This window comes from Plodia interpunctella, chromosome 25 (genome assembly GCF_027563975.2).
Source record: "Plodia interpunctella isolate USDA-ARS_2022_Savannah chromosome 25, ilPloInte3.2, whole genome shotgun sequence".
Lineage (NCBI taxonomy): Eukaryota > Metazoa > Arthropoda > Insecta > Lepidoptera > Pyralidae > Plodia > Plodia interpunctella.
Genome location: NC_071318.1, coordinates 2,012,827 through 2,032,311, shown reverse-complemented (window position 1 = coordinate 2,032,311; position 19,485 = coordinate 2,012,827). Strand labels below are relative to the sequence as shown.

Here is a 19,485-nt window from a genome sequence, read left to right as displayed (position 1 = left end):
TACCGTAGCATGCCCAGAAGGTTGACAGCATTGCCACGTTGAATAGCATAAGAGATATCGTCCATCCACAGAATATATTTACATTTATTTATGTCATTTAAATTCCTGATCATAATAAGAAAATTATATTTAATTTATATATATATTAAACACACAATTTGTCATGTTATGTATCATTAGCTTCACAACAGTGTAGATAATAATACATAGTATTTAATATTTTCCTTGTATGATCTGACTGAGGCTCTGACTCATTAATAAAATAGTCTACAACACAGCGATCTAACCGAATTCAATGCAAATTCGCCTCTATTACCATGAAGTAATGTGTGATGACCGCTCCCATGTGATTATTGTATTATCAGCGTTTTAACTACATAATATATTGCCCTATTTAGGGCCCTCGAATGTGATGTTTTTAGCATTTTCTTTCACGATAAAATAGAGCATTGGATTTTAAGGTGACTTCTAGGCAGGAGTGATATAGGTTACATTTCCCGCGAGCGAAGCTGTGGGCAACAGCCAGTTGCTTTATACGTGACCTTTGGAACCTTTTTTCACTAGTTAAAAACTGGGACAATTGTTCACGCCTGAATTGGTCTGAATGACTTGTCATCTTGAGTCAAGGTCTAGGAGACGTGATGTCACGCTTAATGCCAGTATTTTAATGTGAGACGTTCTTTGCAAGAGTTATTTATTTGTTAGGGAATAAAGATCATTTGTCATATAAAGAAAAAAAAACATCAATTTAGACAGCAACTGTAACGTGCGCAGAAAAACGCGGACGGTTAAAATCAATGTAAAATTTGACGGTGCAACTCACCCTTAGAGTTAGTAATTTTTAATTTTATTTTCAATTCAAGTTTCATCGTGGTTGGCAACAAATATCTCAAGATAGAGAGACCTTTGGAAGCCTTTGCCCAACAGTGGGACACATAATACAGGCTATAAAAATATTCATTTCAATTTCTCTATTCTCCTTTTATTTAATTTATTTGTACAAACACCTGTACTCGGGCTGACTTGATGGCAGCTTCCGATGAAGCCATCGAAGTGTCTCGGTTCTGGCAAGAATATATTTAGATAGGTAATAATATAATAGAGCATTAGTTTGCCATCGACATGCAAAGAAGAAGAAGAATCCAACAAGTTTGTAAACAAATTTTCGTGTAGACTCGTCCTAGAATAGAACCTCTCCAATCCCGTGCGAATCCTACGAGGTGACTAAAAGACTCATTCCTTTCTAGCTAATAAGTAATAGTAGTATTTCCAAGAAGGGCTGACGTCAGACAGGAGGCGTTTTGCAAAATTTCAAAAATATAAGGTTTCTTTTTCAAGCTGTTCTCGTGGCGTTACAGCCCTGAATACAACCGAGAGAGACGGATGCGATTACTCATACTTAGTTCTATCAATTGTGTATGTAATAAAAGTATATTGTTGTAATTGTTTCTTAGTTATCTTTTTGTAAAAATTTTTTATAGCTCCCTTTTTGCCAATTTCTGTTCGGTCCGCAGGTTTGACAGTCAGAGAACGCTTTATGGCATTACGTCTACCTATTGTTAAATCTGTAAGCTGTACCTTATAATGTAAATAAACAAAATGATATCTTTAGATAAAATGTTCTATTTCAAAATTTTAAATTACTTTCATGTAGATAAAAATGTCACCCTAGCTGTGATCCTAACAAATATTATAAATAGAAAGTAAGTTTGTTGTTTGTTACCTCTTCACGCTCTATCTACTCAACCAATCTTCTTGAAATTTTTCATACATGTAAATATATATATATATATATTATAGATAATATTTCATAGATGTTTGACACATCAACCTGGGCACCCAAATTCGTTGCAAACTCGCCGCTATTGCCGCGCCATGGAGGTTCATGGTTACATGATGTACATAACCTTTCATCCCGAAAAAAAATAACTAACCCCGTGAGAAATTTGGGCAGGCGAAGCCGCGAGCAAAAAGCAAGTTTTACATAAAACTAGAGTTACCGTCTACACGATATTCTCTGCTGTCGTCTTGGAGTAGCGTCTGGAGATAAAGGTCCGTTAGTTGAGTTGCCTTATCTGAGGCTCAGAGTTCAACCAGAGACAGTCTTCAAGTGTATATTGTCTATGCTATAGTTCTCATACTTTTTTAAATTGAACCCCTGAAGATTTAGATTACTAGGTGGTACTGTGTACCAGAACATACGCGAGTGTGGGGCAAGTGTGAAACATTATAAAAATAATAAAATACATATTTAAAAAAACAATTTCTTCCATTAAAAAATGTGTTATAAATAAAATTATTTTACCGAGTTAATTTTCAAATCTTTAATTAGTGGGCAAAAATTACGTGTCAATGAAACTTCTCACTATAGAAAATTGCTGATTCAAAGACCTCAGTTAATTTTTAACAAATATTTTTTTATCCCGAATCCTGAAACCGACGGCAATACACTTTTGTCAAAATCTATTAGACTAAATTTACTTCAACTTTTTTGTTCGTTATTCTTGTAAATTGTCAAAAACCGTGAGGAGTGAAAAAAAAAACTTATTGCCTTTGGATGCCGGAAATGCTATATACAGGGATTACTGGTATCTAACGCATAACCTTCCAAAACAACGTTATAAATACAAAAAATCCTTTTTTTTGTTCTAATGTCGTTTCTATAAATCTTTACCTCTATGTTCGATTCCGCTACATACATAACGCTTCTGTATTGTCTCGTGTTGCTTGGCTATTACATAGAGTTAACATGTGTAGATTCGCAAATTAGGTCGTAGAATAAAAGTTGCTTGTTTTGATGTACCCAACCTACCCATAGGGTTTTGCGTTTGATACCAGTAACCTTGTATAGCTGAGGAAAAAACAAATAAGTGTTCAGGTTTTCAAGACATTTGTATTTATTCTTTTTTTGTTTTGTTATTTACTCATACGTTTTAATATTATGTGTTGGTCAAATATATGATTTATTGCTTTCTTTGAGAGAAGAGACTCTTGTCTTGTAGTAGACATTAATTTATGTAATGTAAAGTTAAAAAGTTTTAGGTGTTTACTTGAAATAAGCTATTTAACGTTCATTTTCTTTTAGGCTTAACTAGTTTTTAGTTTTAATTAAGTGCTTATTACTATTTTTATTTTGTATTAGGTACATAATGATTTCATTCTTCTATAATATCCTTACATAACACAAAGTCTGTCTGTTCGCGGTAAACTCACAAATTACTCCACGGATTTTCATGCGGTTTTCACCAATATATAGTGTGGTTTCTGAGGAAGGTTTAGGTGTATAATTTTTTTATGTTTTTACACGAGCGAAGCCGGGACGGGCCGCTAGTTTTAAATAATAAAATTTATCTATATTCAAGTAAGACTGCTTAAATACCTACCAGAAAATAATAAATTTCACAATTTGTCATTAAAGTTAATGCCATTTCTGTATTTAGTCATAACAATAAAGTGATTAGTTTACGTTTCTAAACAATTGTAAACAGTTACACATCTCGGTAGAGGATTCCGTTAGTGTAAAATTGCATTCTTGTAAAGCGATTTTCTGGAAACTTTACAATTTTGAATACTCTTTTCCATCCTCATTTCCCCGGTTTTATTACGATTGGATGTTTATCTATATATGTATATGTTATAGAATATAGTATCGTGGAGTTATATCCCATTACATGAGTCTCGAACTTACTTTGTGGCTAACTTAATCTGTGTGATTGGTCATATATATTTATTTTGAGTTTATCGCCAACAAACAGACGCGGCAGAGGACTTTGTTTTATATGTGAGGATAAGGATATTATATGTGAGGATAAGGATATTTTTAGGCCATTAAGAAGAAGAGCCAGACATTTATGAGATAGTATTTGCGTCAAATTCGGATAGGTTTGTGTGCTGCTGACTGTACTATTCTAGCGAGTGGCATTCTCTATCATATTGTTATGATAAACAGTCGATATTGATATATTATCATTCTCGCGATCTCGAAAACAACACTTGTTGAAACTGTTTGTATTTCCGCTCACAATTTGCTGTTCAGATATTTCACTATCGTTCTCTCTCTCTCTCTCTATCAAGCAAAAATGAGGCAATTTGATTATACAGTAATATGTATAATATAAAATCCGAATTCGAAAAATGTTGATTCTTCGTAAAATACTCAGAATTAAATTGTAGTAACGTAAAGAAAATGTTGTGTACAGAATTTAGATGTTGGACAGTGTGCCAAACGAATAACCTTATTATTATACAGAAACACAAAGCACAAAATTGGGTATCAAATAAATAAAATCCATTATCAACTTAAACGATGACTTTTAATACATTTTTTTCCTATATTACATTCGTTTTGTACAAAAACAACGTATCTTTTAAGTATACAACGTTCGAATCCTGTTCGACAACATGCGTCAGTTAATAAAAAAATATTACTAAATAATCACTAAATAATCATATTACGTATAATAACGAGATCTTCGTATTTGGGTTAAATGATTGTTACAACTAACTTTAATGAAACACGAAAGTCGTTATAAAAAAAACTTCAAAAAAAATAATTAAGTAAAAAGACAAAATCTTAAAAAAACAATAGAAAATATAGACTTTTAATGGGTAAAATAGGTTGTATGTGTTGTATTTTTTATTTATTTATTTATTAGATAATGAAAAAAAAAATATAAGTCATGATTTTTACGAATTGTATATCGTCATAATAATATTAATTTATCAAGATACACATATTATGTTGTTTCCTAGAAGATAGAACAAAATCCAAATATTTTTGGCTGAGCTAGATTGCCCAAAATGTTAACAAATGTGATTTATACTGAATTATAAAAAAATTGGCAAAATTCAAACTGTATTAAAGTTGATATTTTTAAAATATACCGAGCATTTAAAATATAATTGAGCATTTTATTATTTTTCTACATTTATTACTATTTTAATGGATTTAGATACTAAGAAAATTTAAATGTTTCACACGGAGTTTCTTATAATTATATTTGAAAATAAAACAAATTCGTGATAGCTATATTGTCCCATCATGTCATTATGAGGAAGTGGAATAAAATACATTTGTCATAATTTCGGACATAATTTTTCTATTAAATTCTCGTGATTTTCCGGTATTTCATATATATGTACCTGGAAATGATTATCAGTATAACTGTATAATCTATGGATTACAGTTACAATTTTTTTTATTAAATATTTTGACACATCCTTTTGTATTTTAGATTATAATTTTAGTACTATTGCATTATATTCAATTGAAAAGAATAAGGCGCAGAGGAAGCACAAAATAAACCTGCGTTACTAGGTAATTCATGACTACATTTTGACGGAAAATAAAAAATTGCATGATTCTTTTAATTATTATCCAGTAGTCAAGAACTAACGAACTATCACAATTAGTATTAAAAAAGAAGTAATCATACTTTTTGCGTAACAAAAATGTAATTAAGTAATTATTAAATGATTATAATTGTCGCCACTGAATGTAGGACAGTGACGTTTATATGTTCTATTCAACAAAAAAGTAACTCGTATTAATAAAATCTAGTGGTACGTATTTTCGCAATATTTGTTTATATGAAATGCTCTATTTTTAAAATAATCAAAGACAATCTTTATATTTTTAATTTTAGCGCAACATTTAAAAAAGCTGTCACTGGTCTCTTATGAATTAAAAAAAAAACATTGTGTTATTTTTCGAGAGCCCTTGATGCAGCGAACTTAAAAATCTTCACCCATGACAACATTACCCAACTTGAAGGTAAAGTATGTCAAGGTTTCACAATTTTATAAGAAAATGAGAATATAGCTAACCATTATAAATGGTTTGTATAAATCAATGTCTGGCTTCAGAAGCAAGTTGAAATCTACGTTTCTCGTGACTTATTTCGAATTTATCTATCAAAATTAAAATTATGAGGACATCCTGCGCGTTGCTTGAGAATTTTAAGTTAAGGAAATAATTATTTATATTTGATACGCAAAATACTAAAAATATCCATGTTATCTACATTTCAGAACTTGCCAAAATAATAATGTTAAATATTCGCATTGAGTACTTAATGCATTTTTTAAATTAACATTATCAAGTTGTTCTTTATATTTAATCAATGAAACATTTTTGACATTTGGCATAGTTTGACCAATACCAATATTTTATTAATGTGATATGTGTATTATTTGAATTATTGGACAATATATTAATTACAATTGATACGTATGTCCTTCATCTTGGATACAATGGACTTTTCTGGACATAATTCTCATAACAATATAAAACTTATAATTAACAATCCCTACATTTAACTGCCGCATGGAGTCGAACAGAAAACTTTCAATTTGAAGAATGGCTAAATATCTATCTAACTAAGGGAGCAATTATATTCAATACAGATCTTTTTAATTTTATCGGTCTTGTAGACACAGGAAGTACAAGTTTTAATCTTTTTTACGTCATCAGCGCCTAAAAACATAAACAAAACGTTACAACAGATAAGGAAAAGAACTGAATTAAAAAGATCTGACTCAATATAGAGACTAGGCGCTGGGGCAACTTTCTTAAAAACTCAACCAAAGAAAATCAATTTTAAATCACAGAATGTAAACAACAAAATGTCAACAACACAACTGGCCGAAAACAGAACATTTTAGAAAGAAAGCAACCCCACATCCTAACAATAATTCGTTATAATATCTTAAAATTGGTTAATTCTTTATTCACTGTCCTGAGTATACAACCTTGGCGCTCCTTCACTTCAACATGGCCGTCTCACTCACACAGACACGCGGACACAGACTAGTGTGTGTGTGGTCACCGCACATGCCACAGGCCGAGGTTAAGTACACTGAGCCGAGGCAACTTCACGATATGGTCCAAGCCTTGTGGCGTTATACACGTACAGCCGTATAAATCTATCGCTTTTAAATTCTGTAGTCCATCGCCCAATGCTCTGAGGCCTCTATCCGTGACCCTTGTACACTGTCCTATATTTAACGTCTCCAGCTGCGATAACCTGGCGACTCGTTCCAAGCCCTCGTCTGTTAGTCGACACGCACTCAAAGATAATGAGCGCAGGCCTGATAATCCTAAAGTAGCATGCGATAATGCTTCGTCACCAACTTTATCACAAAATGAAACATCTAGTGCCCTTAGTCGACCACTTTCAGCTAGATGGGCTACTCCTGCGTCTGATACACCATCGCATGCCCTTAAATTGATATCTTCTAAATGTGGAAGTCGCGCTAGATGCCTTAAACCTGCGTCTGTGACGGCTACACAAAATGATAGGTTTATAGACTTAAGATTAGGAAGACCTGTTGCTGCATGTTTCAGCGCTTCGTCCGTCAGCCTTTGGCAGTCTTGCAATCCCAAATGCTCCAAATCTGGAGTTCCTCTTGCTTCTCCTCCGCCACATAAATGGGCTATACCTGCGTCGTTCACATGCCAGCATGATCTTAGATTCAAACGGCGCAGTTTTTTCAGCCCCCAGGCGATTAAAAGTAGCCCTGTATCTGTTATATTACAGCACCCGCCAAGTTCCAATTCTTCTAAATTCTTTAGTGACTGAGCTATTCTACCGAGAGACGAGTCCGTTACTTGTTTACATAGGGATAAATCTAGTCTTCTCAACGCTGGGAGCTCTGCAGCGAATGCACTAGCCAATGCTGCGTCAGTCACACTATAACAGCCACTGAGTGATAAAGATTCCAGACCTGGTAGAGCTGCAACGGCGTCTCTCAAACCTCTTCTAAGTGAAAGTACCTGTAGTTTCCTTACTCCTCTCCTAGCTAATGATGCAAATAGAACAGGTGCAGGTCTTCTAAGGTGTAAAGCAGCTTCAACTCCTCTCCAAACGGACCGTCGGTCAGCGGCGTCTCTCCACGCGCGACACACTTGTGCCGCTCGCCCCCTGTCTCTCACGGGTAGCCTCTCGAATATTAAAGCCAACAACTCCGGATACAGTCTGGAAATATGCGTTCCCTGAGGCTCCGGCGGCAACTCAGGTACGTGAGGCGCGGGCAAATGCGGCCGATGTAGCCTATACGGCGCACTGCGTTGTTTTCTCCTGGTCGTGCTCGGCAGTTCGGTGAGGCCGAGGCGCTCGTCGCGCCAGGAGAGCATGTCCTCCGTCCACGCACTCATTGCGAAGGCACTGCACTATAACATGACACGAAGCATCGGACCGGTTTTCGGTGAAACTCGTGTTTTTGATCGAGACGGGCGGCGCGCGTCCGTCCCGCGCGGGTTTTTCTCGTGGACTGGCGAGTGGGGCGCGCGGCGGGCCCCCCTCGCAGCGGCCCCCCGCCGCCCGGCCCCCCAGCGCCCCCATTGGTCGCGCCCGGCAGCACGTGACGCGCGTCGTATCGATTCGGAGGCTCTGCGGCGGCATTTTTAAGTTGGCGGACCGAGAGCCCGCCTTCGTCCCGCGCGGCCTCCACACCCGCTGCAAAGAACATTTAGTTGAAGAAGGTTTACAACAACTCATTCATTTTCGATCAAGTACCGATCCCATCTAGGCAAAAGCCTTCTTAGTTTTTTCCTTTCGGCCCATTACCAGAAGTATAGAAAAAATATAATATAAAAAAATATATATATAGAAAAATGCAAATACTAAGCGATGTCGTAGGCCTCAAAGAATTCAAGCAATAAATTATTTTACGACAATTTACCAAGCTGTTTGTTAATATTTTTCAGAATTGAATTACCTGATATTATCTGTTATATGTGTACCATAAATAGTTACACACATTATTTGTTATAGTAGAGTTTAAGACATACCTATTATAATTAAACCAACAATCATAGCAAGTAAATCTAGCTATATTTGAATAGATTTGGCCGTTTTATTTTGTATTGTAATAATATGCCTCTGAGAATTTTGGGTGACTTGGATTTTAAACTCGAGAGTAACAATCATTCTTAATCTTTGATCCAAGTGATAAGGCGGCAAAACAACTCCGCGCGCAGTATATTTTCGTTCGCGCTGCACTTGCCGACGATTTAAAACCAATACAACAAGACCCTGTCACATCATACGATGGTCTCTATTTTTATAGCAATAAGAACCAAGAATGTCGAAGCGAAGGTCAACTTAAGTTGGACGTTTGATATCACCGGCCAACTATTACAAGGGCGACCAGTCACAAGCGAACCAAATATGAATTCGAAATCCAAACGTGAATTCGAAATTCAAACGTTCCCGAATGCGGACTGAAGATGGCGGTAGACTGGGAACGGGTTTTCGAAAATCAAAGATGCGTGTAAAATTTCACTGCATTTTATTATTTTTTTACAATCAAATGCTTGTCTGTTTACGCTAGGCAAACTTCTCTAAATTAAGAACATCATAACACTTTTCAAGTTGACATTTAAAAAAATCTTATTTAGGTACTAGGGGTCAACGATTTCCATCGATTTTTTAATTTATAATTAGCCATGCTCTAAACTTACTTATATATAAATTTAGTTTACACGACGTTTTACTTTAAATATTACATACTTTCTATTTTATAAAATTAACGTTTTATTATGTTTAAAAACAACATAGTGTCATTTTCAAACTTAGCTACCTTTATTTTTCCCAAAACATTTCTTCCAAAACCTCGTTTGTCTGATAACTGATAACATAAGTAACAAAGTTTACAAAATACCATACGATTTCTATTAAAACGATATAAAATATGACAGAAACTGGCAATACAACTTTCCTTTTCTGATATCAACTAAAAACGAAATAAAAAAATATCGACGTAATGAACTCCAAAAATATAATTTTAAAATTCGAATCGTTCATTTTAAATGCACACATGCAAAGGCTACAGGTAGGCAGATTGTACACAAACACGCTATACCTACCTACTCGTGATATAAAGTGCCTGTCACACACCACTGTAGTTTGTAAAAAATGTCGGAAAATGGATTATCAATAATACAATAAAAACCACATAAATTAGTTATAATACTTGTTGGTAACACAAGCATATTATGAGTTAAAAAGAGCTGTCTCCTGGCACAAGCATATAAATGCTTAAAAGGTGACTCCATCATCTAGTTTATAAGAAACAATAAAAATGGAAATAAAGCTATTTTATTTTATAATAAATTATTTAATTTTCTGTTGAATTTACAAAAACTCCACCTCCTAAATTGTATTTCATTGCAATAATTTTCATTAATTCAAAACATACATACCTAAATAAGTATAATGTTTATCACCTGTGTGTTAACACCTTTACACGTAGATTCTTGTGTGACATCATTCGAAATTCAAACCAGTTCCTTAGTAAAGTGAACCATCGAATGCTCTATATAAAGTCGATTCTTCTTTATCTAAATAATTCCAGCCAGTATCAAATTGCTATATTTACAATTTCAACTTTATCGTCATAGAAATAGAGTAGAAATTTAATTGTGTAAATTAATAATGTAAATCAGCTCAATCGGCATGCACAGTATATCTGTGGTATAGTAGTGGTCCCGTGTTCCGCTTGACTGGTTTGGTTCTAACTTTTTTTTAATTTCTGGGAGGCGAGACAGTTTTCGCCTCGTAACAAAATTCTGATTTTTTAACATCCTTAATGCGTAGGACGTATATTATAGCATAAATTAGTCGAAGTATATGATGCTAGCTTATGTGTTAATCCGAGATCAGCTGCTTCAATATCAAATGTCATAAAAATTGGCCCAGCGGTTTATCGTGAAGAAGTAACAAACTTTCGCCATTACCAATATTAATGGGATTAAATGTGATGTTGAGAATAAAGAAAGCAGTCTAACAAGGACCAATTCACTCGTCCCATGGCGACCCTGTCTGATCACTATTTTTTGTATTTTCACGTATGGTTATCGGATTAACTTAGAATACAATACAGTCCTCAAGGATAAATGCGTGCCAATGGTCTGACAACCAGGGATGTTGGCGACCGTGCGAAGTGGAAACGCAATACAGACCAAAGTTTCAACAGTTTATGCTAGAAGTTGGAACTTGTTGGAACTTAACTATATATGTACATATACAACTTACCGTTAATCTCCTTAGTGCAAAAAAACAAATGTTTCAAATGTTTCTATTACCTTTTTTCACACCAGAGTGTACAGATCTATTGACCCTCTTTACCTGAGCTTTATATCCTAGCCTCTATTGTTTATGGCATAAACAATAGAGGCCAAGTTAGGATGTAAAGTTAACTGTAATGATTATAAAATTTATACTACAGCACGTAGACAACTGAGAAACTGTAAATATTAGTCAGTAGCAGTTTAATCAGCGTCCCTCCTAAGCACAATTCGTGGTAGCTTAAACAGACTTCTGAAGGTCATCGCTATGGATATGGGGTGTGCTGTGATGGGCCACCTTGTTAAAATTACATTATCTTTAGTTAAATATGTAACATACTTAGAAAAAATTGTACTAACACGATGGATCTCGGTTGTCTGAATAAATGATTTTTCAAAATATTACCATATTTAGATAAAAGTATAAAGAAAACTGTTAGTTTGGTTGCAGTTTAATTATATTTCTGACTAGTTGTGCCCCGAGGCTTTGTCCCGTAAGAACATTGGGATAAAAAGTACTCTATGAACGACTAAAGGAATTAAAATCGATCGATTAAGTTTGGTCTGAGAGCTTCCACGTCTTTATATATAGAAAATATATCTTCTGTACATTTAATAATTATTATTTTTCTTTAATATTTCTTAATTATGGACTGTCTTTAAGGGACAAATAGAACAAACCAAACATTTTTTTTAAACTTTGTCTTTCTAAGTATCTGTCTGTATATTTATTCGCGAATCACGAAAAATTACTGGATTGAATTAGATGCGGTTTTCACAGTTGTTTAGCGGAAGGTCTGACATATAGTCTGGTATAGGTTTCATCGTGATAGGTACGTTGCATAGAACCAGAGATGTTGAAAAAACCCGAGCGAAGCCGCGGGCCAAATCGAATTTCGAAGTCGAATCCACACCACGTAAATAGGCACGACCTTATCCTTATCCTAACTAATATCATAAATGCGAAAGTTTGTTGCCTCTTCACAGTCTATCTACTCAACCGATCTTCTTAAAATTTTTCATATTAAGTATGGAGAAGGACATACCATCTCGGGCACCTTTCATCTCGGAAAAATAACTCCTCCCGTGGAAACTTTACGCGAGCGAAGCCGCGGGCAACAGCTCGTTGATAATACATTTTAACTACATACAATTAAAATAAAACTATTAAATAAAATATTTACAAAAATACCAGTCCCAACATACGTTACCTACTTACTCCACTTACATGAAATTAGGAGTTAATCTCCCAAAGATAAAAGATACCTAACAAAAAGGTGCACCCCCACCACAGACAGCATACGGCGAATGTCGTGTAGCGAAGCTAGTCGAAATTCCAAATTGCAATGAGTCCACACGCAAGGGTTTTTGTGCGCGTTCTCCGTACACAAAACATCGAGGGTGCGGATCTATAACTCCCCTTAACAATAAAAACCCCGCATTAAAATAGTTTATTAAATAAGTTTTTTTTTACAAATATATAATATGTGGCACAAGCTTTTATTGTTGTCAGAGAGATCTTATTGCATCCAACTTGTGTCAGTAAACGTTGCCGAGTTCGCTCGTCGCGAGCCGATTCTCAGCGCAAGTGTGGTAGGCATTCAACAATTTGCAAAAGTTAGTGTATTGTGCCCTTCATTGGAGTGATCTAACAAGGAGCACTAATATCCCAATGGACTTAGTTAATTTTGATTGAAGATAAAATAAGGCTATATTTAAAAAAATCAATAACAAAATACATAATGTTGTGTCTGTGGAGTATTATTGATCTTCACTAATATGATTCGCCGAGTCTTCACACTTCTAAGAAAAAGAAGTGAAGATTTTTTTACATGAAAGGTGGGAGACATTGTTTTTGGTATTTAATAAAAAAATATTTTATTTGTATGAAGGTCTATATCTGCACGCCCACTAGTTTGCACTCCAGCTACCTGCAGCCATATGGTGCAGCTTGAAAATAAACAAGTTAAGCATAGGAAGGACTCCATCCTGTTTGATTTGTGATGGGAAAATATTTTTAGAGTAAAACTATAAAAAATACGTTTTACACTTAGAGCTTTAAGAAAAAGGTCAGATTATAACAGTTTATACCTTACGGGGTAGACAAAGCCAGAGCCACTTTTAGCTAGTAAAATTTTTTTGTAACTTTATATTTGCGGCACAAGTAACTCAATATTATTTTTTTAATTATTCAACTATCTACCTATTTTTTTTGTTATTTCTAGATCATCGTTACAAATAACATTATATTCAAAAAGGTATACTAGGTACAATAGAAAATATGTTTGCCTACTTTTTAATTGAAAATCAACATTTAAAAAATATTTTTATCGTAAACATAATACTCATAACGCCATCTGATGGCGAGTTGAAAGTACTAAATGTAAGTACGACTACTCCTGCCATCTACTGTCGAATAGCAAATTTAATTTGATAAGATTAAAATATAGATGGCATTGTATACATTTTTAGTTCTACAATTTCACACTATTTTAATGTCACTAGTGGTATTATCGCACCTTTGCACCAATCAGACTCGCTTATATGCAAAGAAAATAAAATAAACTTGCAGTATATCATTACTGAAAATTAAAAGAAATACTTTTCAATATATACTGAATATGTTGCTCAATTTCCTAAAAAAAGTATGTAGCGTGTTTTTCACACAAGCTTTGATCCCATAATGCAGGTCTTAATGCTGATCATTAAAAATTTTTGGCCCTTGTTTGATCTCGCATCTTCATTAATTAAGTAGGTAAGTATTATCTGTGGCTATATCGACACCAAATCAGCGGTTTTGACATGAAAGTGTAAGTAGTTACCTAAATACAATAAAATAACTTTATTTCAGATAACTATAAGACCCATAAATAAGACATTGCCGACAAACAAGTATAGACAGACTTTCCCATTTATAATATTAGTATGGAGACAATACAATAAATCACTGTCTACCTTTATAAATAAAAAATACAAACATTTTAAAACAGCAAATAAACATTAAAACTACTTACACAAGTGGTACTTATTGTACAGTCAGCATAAAACAGGTGTCCTACCTAACGTACATAGGGTAGCTACCTAATTGCCTGTGTATAAAATAAAATGTAGGTATATAAATAAATATATAAATGCATTCACATAATGATACACGAAAATCAACTGTTAATTGATCTATTTTATTTGTAATAAGATTAAGTATTTTTTGTTTCTCATTCAAGTAGGTATAACTGAAATGTTTTTTGACTCCGAGAATTGTGACCTATAAGTATTTTTTAAATTTTTGACACATGAAAAACGTATCCGATTTGACTTGATTGATAGTACAAACCTGTTGTGAAAATCCTTTCACATAGGGTTGTGTATGTGCGTATGTGCGTATGTGCGTATGTGCGTATGTGCGTATGTGCGTATGTGCGTATGTGCGTATGTGCGTATGTGCGTATGTGCGTATGTGCGTATGTGCGTATGTGCGTATGTGCGTATGTGCGTATGTGCGTATGTGCGTATGTGCGTATGTGCGTATGTGCGTATGTGCGTATGTGCGTATGTGCGTATGTGCGTATGTGCGTATGTGCGTATGTGCGTATGTGCGTATGTGCGTATGTGCGTATGTGCGTATGTGCGTATGTGCGTATGTGCGTATGTGCGTATGTGCGTATGTGCGTATGTGCGTATGTGCGTATGTGCGTATGTGCGTATGTGCGTATGTGCGTATGTGCGTATGTGCGTATGTGCGTATGTGCGTATGTGCGTATGTGCGTATGTGCGTATGTGCGTATGTGCGTATGTGCGTATGTGCGTATGTGCGTATGTGCGTATGTGCGTATGTGCGTATGTGCGTATGTGCGTATGTGCGTATGTGCGTATGTGCGTATGTGCGTATGTGCGTATGTGCGTATGTGCGTATGTGCGTATGTGCGTATGTGCGTATGTGCGTATGTGCGTATGTGCGTATGTGCGTATGTGCGTATGTGCGTATGTGCGTATGTGCGTATGTGCGTATGTGCGTATGTGCGTATGTGCGTATGTGCGTATGTGCGTATGTGCGTATGTGCGTATGTGCGTATGTGCGTATGTGCGTATGTGCGTATGTGCGTATGTGCGTATGTGCGTATGTGCGTATGTGCGTATGTGCGTATGTGCGTATGTGCGTATGTGCGTATGTGCGTATGTGCGTATGTGCGTATGTGCGTATGTGCGTATGTGCGTATGTGCGTATGTGCGTATGTGAGTATGTGAGTATTGTGTATGTGCAATTTCATTTCTCCTGACTGGATGCAAGCTACAGACTATCGAACCGAACCGCCGAACTCGGACAGTGCCGACTCGGATGCACGAACATTGTATAGTTTGTATGATAGCTTTTATTTATCACAACGAAATATCAGTAATGTATGTCGAATCCGCCAATTTCGGCGAACAAGGTGTGACACCGGCATAAAGAAACTAGTTTTTAAATATAATATTGTTTTGATTTTTTTCAAAACACTTTCGCTAGAGCTTTTGACTGCCAGACCGGCATGAAGAGCCAGTTTGGAGTAACCAAGATTAATATATCCTATTCAGCCATGTAACATTTCTAATGAGAAACGTTACATACTAAATAAAGTAAATCAAAAGCTAACGAGACCTGATTTAACTGCGCACGCGCACGCGACGTGTGTCTGTCTGTCTATTCCGCTAAATTATTGACTCTCAGATATTATGGTTGTAGTTTTAAATCTAGTACTTAAACTTCCTCAAATTATGACTGTAAAAATAAATAAAAAAACTTTCGAAGCCTAGACTAACAATTACTAGCCTCTGTGTATTACCACAATACTTACTAAACTTAGTACTACTGCACCCTTTTGACCTTTTGCATTTCTATTAAAAAACTGTTAATTCAAAACTCTCTAGTAATAATTTTTTGAAAATAATAATGGGATGAAAAAAAAAAGGAATCGAGCGGGAATTTAATTCACGCCCGCTGTCTATCCGAGACTTTTCTCTATTAAGTAAGTAGTGTGTAGCTTTGAGACGTATTTAATTTTATATCTGAGTAAATGTTTTTCTTAAAATATAAAATTTACTTAGATATAAAATTACATATGTAGATACAATAATATTTATTGTAGATAATAATTAAATTTTTGTATCAAATGGAATATTCCAACAGAACATTTGAATCTATCACGAAACAAAAGCTAGGGTGAGCTATACTCTAGGATTACCTACTCGACTCGACACGGTTCGTTCTCTTAGAAGACAGTATTTGTCACATAAGCTAAGCCGAAACCGAACGATAAAACCACGGTTCTTTTATCATGGTATCAAATCTATAAAATATGCAATTAAACTTAAGACATGGTTCTTTTTAGGGTTCCGTACACAAAGGGTAAAATGGAACCCTATTACTAAAGACTCCGCAGTACGTCCGTCTGTCTGTTCGTTCTATCACAAAAGTATGATAGTTTAGATTTTCATAGATAATCTGTTGCCGTTATAACAACAACCAGTAAAAAACAGAATAAAATAAATGTATTAGGAGTCTCCCACACAATTTACGTCACATTTTTGCCGTTTTTTAAATGGCACGGAACCTTTCGATGGCGAGTCCGACTCGCGTTTGGCCGGTTTTATTATTCTTCGTATTAATCTGTCTTCAACACAATAGCTCCGTAACTAATTGAAACGTACCTGAGAAGAAGCGGGCCCATTGTGCTTTAAACGTGTTTTAATCGATAAATTGTTGGTGCAAAGTGCGACAAAAATTGATTAAATTCTTGTGTGGTAGACATATTTTTTGGTTTTAGTTTGGGAGTAGTAGTAGTGCAAATGTACATGTGTAAAGGTTTCTTCTTCTTCGTCCAGTCGACCGTTTTTTATGTATCTATATTTAATTTGTTTCTGAGTAGAAGTGTGCCGCGGCCACGCATCTCACTCTCATCTCTTCTCATCTCCCCGGTTGCGTTCGGGGTTGTGAAGCCGCGAAGCCCGGAGTCAGCGTAAAAAAAAACATTAAAATTTTTAAAATTCGGCTGTGATTTTACAACCGGCCGTTTTCCTGACGTCAACCCTCTTTGCTATTGTTGCTTATCAGGTGCCAAAGCTGTGTCTCCCTTAGTCGCCGCGTACGACATCCACCGGATATGAAGTGAAGTGGTCCTATTCTAGGGCGGAACCACACGCCAATATATTTTTTTACCACCAATTTGTAGGTACCCTTTATAAGGTCCGAAACGTTCGACGAATCCTGTGTAATGGCTCGCGGAACTTTTTTGGAAGGAAGGAAGGAATATTCTATATATAGATAAACATCCAAGACCCAGGTCAATCTGAAAAAGATCATTTTCCATCTTGACCTGACCGGGAATCGAACCCGGGACCTCCAGTGAGCAGTCCGGCATTAGGCCAAGGGGGTCGTCTTAGAAAGGAACTAAAGTTAATTAAAATAATAATGACTAATTTATTTAGGAAAAGGTATTAAGGAAACAAGAATAACATTTTTTATAGGGGTTATTTAAAAGCCAATCCTTCCACCACCACTAAGGTAGTAATTGCAATAACTGTAGCCTAATAACAGCCATAGGGGTCGCTAAGGACGATTCTCAGTTCCAATGCTAAACATATAGCCTAACTTCCTACTCTCTTAGGATTTTTCGACAAAATGTGATAGTCTTGATAAAAGTAAAAAAAAATATATATTATTATTGCTGTTGGGCCGTAAGCCTGTTTGACTGTTTAGTATTTTAAAAAACCAGGTACCAATATTATGTAAGCGATTAATATGCTAGTAAAGCTATTAGTTTCTAGTTTGGTAAATATTATTTAATATAGAATCTGACCTGAAAAACTGCATGTGAAGGTCTATTTTCTGAATAAATGATTTGATTTTAATTTTGAATGTTCCTTCAGGGATTTCAATCGAAATTCTTAATATAGATACGATAAATATAACACAATGCAACAATGAAACCTGGATATTAACTTAGTATATAACAAATGTGACCTTTTACGCTAAGTTAAATCAAGTTACTGGTTCTAAAGCCAGTCCGGCTTCATCCATTACACGGAACGCACGCGGCCGATTTCAACTTATGTCTAACTTGATCGTAACTTAATTCGAATATCATTCAAAAACACCGTATTTAATAACTTTACAGTGAAATTTGTCGGCATTTAACCACGTCTTTATGTTGTGCTAAGTGATTAAGTTGTCTCTGTGATAGTTGTACCTTTTTGCTTATTTTGTTGGATGCATAAAATTCTTATAAGCTGCACAGGTATTTGCAAGGATTTTAAGCATTTAAAAGTAGGTTTTTTTGTACGTACATTTTTGTTCATGATTATGTAACTATGGCAATTCATAAAGGTGAAAATTATATAAATAACTAGCTGCGCCCCAGGACTTCGCTCCTGTGGGAATTTCGGGATAAAAAGTATCCTAAGTTAAGTATATTATACCATACTTATATACAATATACATAGGTACACACTTCCTCGTAAACTTTCGCGTTTATAATATTAGTAGGATAAGGGCAATGTATCAAAAATATTTACCCCCAACTGATATCAATGTCTAGAATTAGGACACTAATCTTGTAATTAATTTTCCGTAATCATAGAGAGTCGTCTTGTATCTACGATTAATTACACATTATTACAAATTATAGCTATTAGATTGCGTAGTATATATGAGAGCTTCCGCAAGGAAACATCAGCAGTCCAGCAGTATATCGAATCCGCCACTTATTTGGTGAATTGCTTTCCGGTAGTGTATGGCCGACATTAAATCCTTACATATATCATTAAACAAAGTCCTCTGCCACGTCTCCGCGATGAACTCCAAAACTACTGCACGAATTTCCATGCGGTTTTCATCAATAGATAGTGAGATTCCTGGGGAAGGTTTAGGTGTATAATGTATTACGTTTTTATCCAGCAAAGCCGAGACAATTCCAATTTTAGCTTATAGTTACTTTCCTAATACGAAATTACATATCCGTAGCTATAATTCGAGGCGCTGTATACCCCTTAAGAGCTAAATGGTGACAATACATGTAAACTGTAATACTATTAAAGTCTTATGTTTAACTATGTGTAAGCTGTAACACGGCTCATACGGTCATTTGCTTATGAATCCTATAAAGAAGAATAGCTTCACCAGCATTTATTATTTTAAAAATTAGTTACTTTTCTATGCACTGTAGCGCCATCTTTATAAAGCGCCACTGACTATCAGACTTTTTGAGCAAATCGTACCTGATTCGGGTACTTTCGGTATAAGTCGGAGTACCTTATTTGTTGATCTAAGGTATCGGCTACTTTTATACCAAATGTCATAAAAATTTGCCCAGCCGTTTGCGAATGAAGAAGTAACTAACATACCTACAAACTTCGCTTTGATAATTAGAGGGATTACACAAAGATAC

At 35.2% G+C, this 19,485-nt stretch overlaps 2 protein-coding genes across 10 annotated transcripts in view; one reads left to right on the top strand and one right to left on the bottom strand.

Moving 5' to 3' along the window:
- Positions 1-4,294: 4,294 nt before the first annotated feature.
- Positions 4,295-8,377, bottom strand: Ppa (Partner of paired). The gene has a single exon (XM_053764254.2). The coding sequence runs from the start codon at positions 8,153-8,155 to the stop codon at positions 6,824-6,826; it is 1,332 nt and encodes a 443-aa protein (XP_053620229.1). The 5' UTR covers positions 8,156-8,377; the 3' UTR covers positions 4,295-6,823.
- A 9,716-nt stretch (positions 8,378-18,093) lies between these two features.
- LOC128680743 (protein Wnt-5b-like) overlaps positions 18,094-19,485 on the top strand; it is a 35,722-nt gene continuing 34,330 nt past the window's right edge. For 2 of the 9 annotated variants that reach the window (XM_053764114.2, XM_053764111.2), the window contains exon 1: positions 18,116-18,336. The gene's annotated coding sequence lies outside the window, so the exon portion shown is untranslated. Of the gene's footprint in view, positions 18,366-19,485 lie in introns of all 9 variants that reach the window. The other 7 variants (XM_053764115.2, XM_053764112.2, XM_053764119.2 and 4 more) reach the window with 6 other exon arrangements.